The sequence below is a fragment of the Melanostigma gelatinosum genome (assembly GCF_949748355.1).
Source record: "Melanostigma gelatinosum genome assembly, chromosome: 14".
NCBI lineage: Eukaryota > Metazoa > Chordata > Actinopteri > Perciformes > Zoarcidae > Melanostigma > Melanostigma gelatinosum.
In genome coordinates, this window is record NC_136647.1 from 8,190,575 (window position 1) to 8,197,322 (window position 6,748).

The window sequence follows — 6,748 nt, forward strand, 5'->3', positions numbered from 1 at the left end:
TTACCCTCTAACAATAGAACATGTTGGGATATAAAATGTGTTCTTCTCTCTGGTGAATAGAGAGGGGAGATATGGACAGGGCAGCATTCCCAGTAGATGAAACTAAAAGGCAAAATGTTTGCATCATTTTAATAAAACGAATAACTGCCGTGGAGCCGCCTTCATCAGGAAGAAGGCCATAGATGCAAAATAATGTGACAACACAAAAGCGATTATGTGTTCATGTTATCGAGCCATGTTCACTGCACACAGTAATTGTATTTTATAATTTTGTACCCGCTGCATCGCTCATAATTCCCCTTTCCAATGATGGCTTATGTTTCCTAGTAGTGCCTCGAAACACCCCACCAAGAACACTTTGGATTACAGCAATATTGCCGCTGAGACAAATTGTGACAAACCCACAGCACACCGGGCCTACACTCACTCACAGCTACACACTCTCATTCACTCACTCACTCACTCACTCTCAGCCACGGGTGTCAGCCAAACGGTGCTATTTGCTGGAGCAAGCCTGGCACTTCTCCAGACCATGGGGGTAGCAGGCTTGGCAACGCAGACCACTGATGGACTCATTGAAGCGGTTCGCGAGCATGGACAGCTTGCTGCCGTGACACAGAGAGCAGGGAGCGCAGCCCGAACCGCGACAATGCTGGCAGCTGTCGGCCTCCTGGAGACAGAAGAAACACATCAGCGGGGAGAAGAGGAGGAGCGAGAGGAGGTGAAGCCGAGGAACTGTAACAGGAAAACGGTAAAAAAAAAAAGGGAGGAAGAGGTTGGAAAGAGTGAGAAAGACTAGGAACATAAGGATGGAGAATTAACTGAAAAGGGAAGTTGGAAGTCAAGTTTTTTTGTATTTTTGTAAAAAACTGCTGTATATAATTTATCTAAATGTGTCACATGCATCAATATTTAGAACAAACCACACTTTTACATTCAAACATTGTAGCGTTAGACATTCCTGCAGCTCTCTACGTTATTTCAGTCGCCAAAGTAGTTAGCTAGTAGCTCCTAGTAGCTAGCATTCACGGGAGAAAAAGAACACACCGCCATTGTTTCTTTGGTCTGGGAACACAAGTCGGACCTTTTATTTGCGCATGCGCACAACAGCATTCCAGTGCACACAGGCACACATCCTCCCATGTGACATCACTGCACAGGCCACTCAACATGGCTTTGCTACACATATAAGGATATGCTCAACAAACATATTACTAATATTTACACTGCAACTGTTTAAAAGCTTATTATTAACTTGCAACAACTTTATCCTGTTCATAAACAGCGACAATCAACACAGCTATAGTTTAACTGGCTGGCCTACTGGCAAACACCAAACAACCTTCACGACGTTCCGATATTATTTATAATGAAATGCCTATATGGTAAGTAGCTGTGTCATTTATACAGCCAGCTGGTCATTACAATAAAATGCTGACTAACAAGCAGCTGCCTGTAGATTATAGGTGACATGAGGCAGGATACTTACAGAAGACGTAAATCTATACAAACTATTATGTCGTAAATCAGTAGAAACAGTTTCTAGCGACAACTTTGCACAATGAGGGCTGGGAATTGTCCCGAGCAACCAGGATGTTATTGCTATGGAGATTTCATGACAGCTCCGTATGTAAAATCTACATACGGAGCTGTCATGTTCACGGAGTTGCACCGACATGTTTCTACAGTAGCCTTGAATGGATAAACCAAACATGTGGGACTCCTAAAGTAAAGTGTTTGCGGTTGAAATGCACTACAAACTACTTTTCTTTTAACAAAAGTTTTTTTCACGAAAGTGTTTTGATGCATATAATTAGTTTAAGCTGCATGCACATAGCATTTAGCGGTGTGTATCATGCATTGCACTGGGATGATCAGCTGTTGTACCGGTTGTGAAATCTACGCCCAGATTGTGTAAACAGTTGCAAAATTGCAGGTCCAGTGTATAAATCTATGCCTGTGTAGAAATACAGAAACAAAGACAGTGAAACATTACCTTTGCGGCAGGGCTACAAAGACAAAGATGATAAAGAAAATAAATGAACATGGAGGAGTGAGAGTGCCAAATAATGAAAAACAAAAGGCTGAGAGTGAACTTTTTCTCTTACAGAGGCAGAGAAAATGAGAAAATAACGAAATCGGTGATAAAACAATGGAGGGAGTGAGGGGAAAAGAGCAGTAATCAGCCAAGGAGGTGAGAGGGGGGGGGGGGGATAATAGTGAGCTAGGTATCCTTGCGGGCTGGCAAGTGGCAAGCAAATGCTGCAAGGGCAGAGTGAAACTGTGGACTCATCAGTATGTGTTCACAGTTGACAGATAAGACTAGGACGGTGGCAGTTACAGGGAAAAAGAAAAGATTGTGGGATGAGAATGAACAGCCCTCTGTGAACAGTTTAAAATTACAACAATATGGCTGCACAGACGATCCCGCAGCTACACTCTTTAAATTGCAGATAAAGGGCGGCTGAAGACATATGCAGAGATGGAGAGGGGGGGGGGGGGGGTAGAAGCACATGGTGAGACAGAATACCAAGAAACAGAAGCAGGGTGATAAAAACCCCTACCGCACCGCTGAGAATAATTTGGCCAAGGATCATTACCTTGGTCTCTGTGTCGCTGATGATCTGTTTCTCCTCCTTCTCCTCCCCATCCAGGGTACAAAGAGCTCTAGCCCTCCTCCTGCTCCCCCTCTCCCTGGCCTTTGGGTATCCCTCCAAGTCCACAGGAGGCACTGTGTGCCGCAACGCTTCAGGCTTCCTCTGCGGTGCTCTGATGATGCGCAGATTGCTGGTGTAGATGATTATCTTGCCAAAGTCCAACACTGAGGACTGACGAAAACAGAACGCGTCAGATATAATCCTACATCAGTTACAACAACTGGTGCATCCTCGGATTAAATCATTAGCATCTCGTTGTGTTACCGATTTCTGACAACTCCCAGATTCCATCCTTGGAACTGAGAGAGTGCCCATGTTTAGCTGTGGGCTTTGTGTGGGTGAGAAGAGGTTTTCTCGTTGAATGCAGATGAAGAGTCACATCTCTTGCGCAGAACACAACATGCTTTGTAGCTGAGAAATTGGAAACTGCAGTACTTTTAACACAGATTTTCTTCTGTGTGTTATCTAAATCTGCATAACTTCTACAGTCTGACACATTTTATGTGCTTGTACCAGATATTTTTTGTTTGTTTATCTTTTGCACTGATGATTTAACTGGAAGAGTTTCATATTGATCCAAGCCGTGGAAGTGCTCCAATGGTGGGTCAATGAATATCGTCTAGAGCGAATCAGAAAAATGAATGCTTATATGGACAAAATTAATCAGATTCTAACTTCCACATCCATATCAGCAGGGCTGCATTGTTGATTACCAATCACTCAGTGATTACTTTGCTAAGCCCTGATATTTCTGACTTTCCAAACGCTCTTTTTTGGCCCACTTTAAAAAAAAAAAAGTATCTGATAGGTTTCATTTATTCATACATTCAGAAATTAAAATCAGATAAAGTGCATTTTTTTTGCCAGTGAATCTCCCTTATTATGAAAAACAGAGAGAAAGCATTGGAGTCATATACATCAGGGAGGAACTTATTAGACTTTGCTCAGGGTGCTCCTCTAGGACCACCGTGTCATTCTTTCAATAATGCCCTGAAAGGATAAACTAAAGCCAGATTGCTGTTTTCAACTGATACATGTGATGAATACTGGCCTTGGTCACCAGGGCCATGCATGCCTTTGTTTAGAGGATAAAAGAAATGAAAATGACACGAAGCCAGCAGGCGATGTCGCTGACCTCCGCCTGCTGCACTAATGAAGCCACTGCCACAGCAGCTCAGCAAGGCTTTTTCCTTTCAGAGGAACAATTTTGCAGTTCAACTTAAATTGCTGTACAATTTTATGACAGAAAAGCAAGCAGTTGGTGCTTTAATTACCCAAAGATTCTTATATTCTTTTGTAAAGTTGTGTTTGCTTGTTCTGTTCTAAAGATGTATGAATTCATTGTTAAATTACTTTGCGTCAGCTGGTAATTGCGTATGTTTATTTTGTCGTGTCTGTTTGATTTTCTGAATATGTACCATGCAAAGCTCTGTGGGGTTTCAAAAACAAAAAACTCTTTCAAGGAGCTGTGATACTTTCTTATTACAATTGCCTCGATACAAGTATACCCACAGAGACGTTGCATAGTGATCATGCTTCACAATTAGTAACTTACCATTCAAAGGGTGTCAGAAAACAAAATCATAATTTAAAAGGTGTTAACCGGCTTTTTCTGTAGGTACAAATAGGTATAAATAACTACATATGTTGCACTGACAATTGTTCTGGTTCTACAGCACAATCTCCAATACCAAACTGTGTTTTTTTAAGATCACAATTAAGTAAACTGTTGTCATGATGAACATTGTAATCAGCATTCAACAGAATCGTATGGTTTCTGATTTCTGCTTTACTGTACTGGAGAATGAATTAGGATTGTAAAGATAGGTCTCAGTACTTAATATTCAGACAAAAGTTGACACTTTTAAAAATCAGCATTATTGCTTACTTTAGCATCTCCCTCTACTTCCTCAGTCTGGCCTGCAGCAGGCTTGTAGATTCCCATTCCTCTGTACACGTTTATTCTCTGGGCAATGAGCCCCATTGGAGGGTACACGCCTGGGTATACAGAATAAAACATGTTGTCAGGATAGAGTGATAACTTGGACTAGAACTTTGAGACTAGGGTCCAGGTTTTATCCACAAACAGCATGCATTTCCCTTTGATATGCTGAGAGAGAACAGCCTCCCAATTCTACTAACTGTGATCATCAAGGCTAGCTGTGTTAGCATAGCATCCTAGCCTTACCAAATCCTCCGTCTTAACAACATTCAACGTCCAATCATGTATTTGAGTAAGTGGCACCACTTACTCAATTCTCAGAAATGACTAAATATAATTATTACACTTCAGTTAGATATCTCAATTAGTGAGGTCTAGAGGTGCTGGTAGGCTTTGGAAAGCAGTTTGCCCCTGTTTTCAGTCTCTATGCTAAGCTAAGCTAAGTGGCTGCTTAATTTATACTGTACAAATATAAGGGTGGTATCAATCTTCTCATCTAACTCTCTGCAACAAAGCAAATAAGCTTATTTACCTTTAATGTCAAACTAATCTATTAACTGAACACTAGACACTATTTCTAACAATGTTTTGAATATGTGCATTCTCACGACAGTATAAACTTACTAAAATAGCTTGGCATTTCATCTTTGAAATTGGTCGCGTTCCAACTGACAAAATGGTGATCTGTTGTATCATTTGCACTCAGGAATCAGCTCGATATTAGATTTGGCTAGATTTACTCCATCATCAGAGCAGAGAAAATGTCTTTCTTGTACAACTGGGTGAGCGAAACAACAGGTTTCAGCTCAGCATGTTGTTATTCGCCTATAGTCCACGTCTTACTGATTGCAGACGACAGCATGATAAGTGCACGTATAGGTGGGCTGTTGAACCTCTAATTGCGTGGCTTTGAGTTGTGTCCCATCATCATCACAAAGATTGCTGTAACACTTTGTACTTGAGATGTTTGTAAGCATTCTGACAATTCTACTGTGCACACACGATTACAAACACACTGCACAGCAAAGTCTCAATCACACACAGCCATCATATTACTGTGAAACCAAAATAATTTCATGGAAAACCCTCCAATGCATAGGCTGGAGTACCATACACACATGTAATAGACCCAACATGTTGGTCTCCCTGGTTACTGGCTTACAGCCCACACAAACAGACCTCAGTGCAGTCGCGCATATAAAGTCAGACACAGTGGTTGCGTGTTACACAATGAGAAAAACCCACCCGGTTGGTCCCCATGAGCCTCCTCAAACCCACAGAGCTGCTCCACCTCCAAGTGGTTGGGAGGGATCTTGCGGTGAACGAAGCTGTGAGGGTATTTCTCCTCTGGACTGTCCAGCACTTGACCGTCCTCATACACGTGCTTCAGCACCCGACCGCTGTAGGACGACGCCAGCTTGAACCTCACCTGTTGTTTTGAGTTGACATGTTTATACTCCAAGGTTTTACATGCTGAAAAGATGCAGTGGCATGTAAACTGCTGTTAAGATACTTATTTGCATAGCTTGCTAGCACACAAAAGAAGATTTATGGGGAGAAAAAAACAACTGCTGGGGGTGTATACATTTGCAGCATGTCAACGTACAAGCTAACATCCTGCTTTCTTCAGTTTGCAGTTTGACATCAGGTGCACTTCGAAGCCGAGAAACATCTTCAAGCACACCAGCTTCAGCTAGCTGTGTAATATAAAGCCACATGCTGTAAATAACTCACCTTTCTGGGCTTGGTGCCTTCATAGCGTTGAGTCAGTTTTCTCTGGAGTTCCTCCATGGTGGCTGATTGAGGACGGGACGTCGAGAGAGCTCGTCAGTCTATCCAGGGAGTTCCTTACCTGGGGCGGACACCGTGGTCCCTGGTGCGATGAAAAGAATGTGAGGATGTCTGGATGAAAGAATGGATTGAGATACAGCTTGATTGAAGAACGTGGGTACAAGAGCCCGACAGAAGAGATGCGTGTAAGGAGTGGGTGGACGGCTAGATGAGATAAAGCTCTCTCCGTGTGGTGTGCCTCCTGAGTTTGGAAGTACCTGCTGTTTTAAGGGACCACCTTTTTCAGCTCCCTGTGCTAAATTATTCAAAGATGGATCGTGTGTACAGAAGGGGGGGTTGAGAAACCAGAAGCTCCGGC

General features: G+C 42.5%; 1 protein-coding gene across 1 annotated transcript; it reads right to left on the bottom strand.

The window, feature by feature from the left end:
- Positions 1-496: 496 nt before the first annotated feature.
- grxcr2 (glutaredoxin and cysteine rich domain containing 2) lies at positions 497-6,390 on the bottom strand (the record flags this gene model as incomplete). The annotated part of the gene is made up of 5 exons (XM_079284156.1): positions 497-670; positions 2,601-2,828; positions 4,546-4,655; positions 5,845-6,028; positions 6,334-6,390. 5 exons carry the CDS (start codon positions 6,388-6,390, stop codon positions 497-499), a joined length of 753 nt encoding a protein of 250 aa, XP_079140282.1.
- Positions 6,391-6,748: the final 358 nt, after the last annotated feature.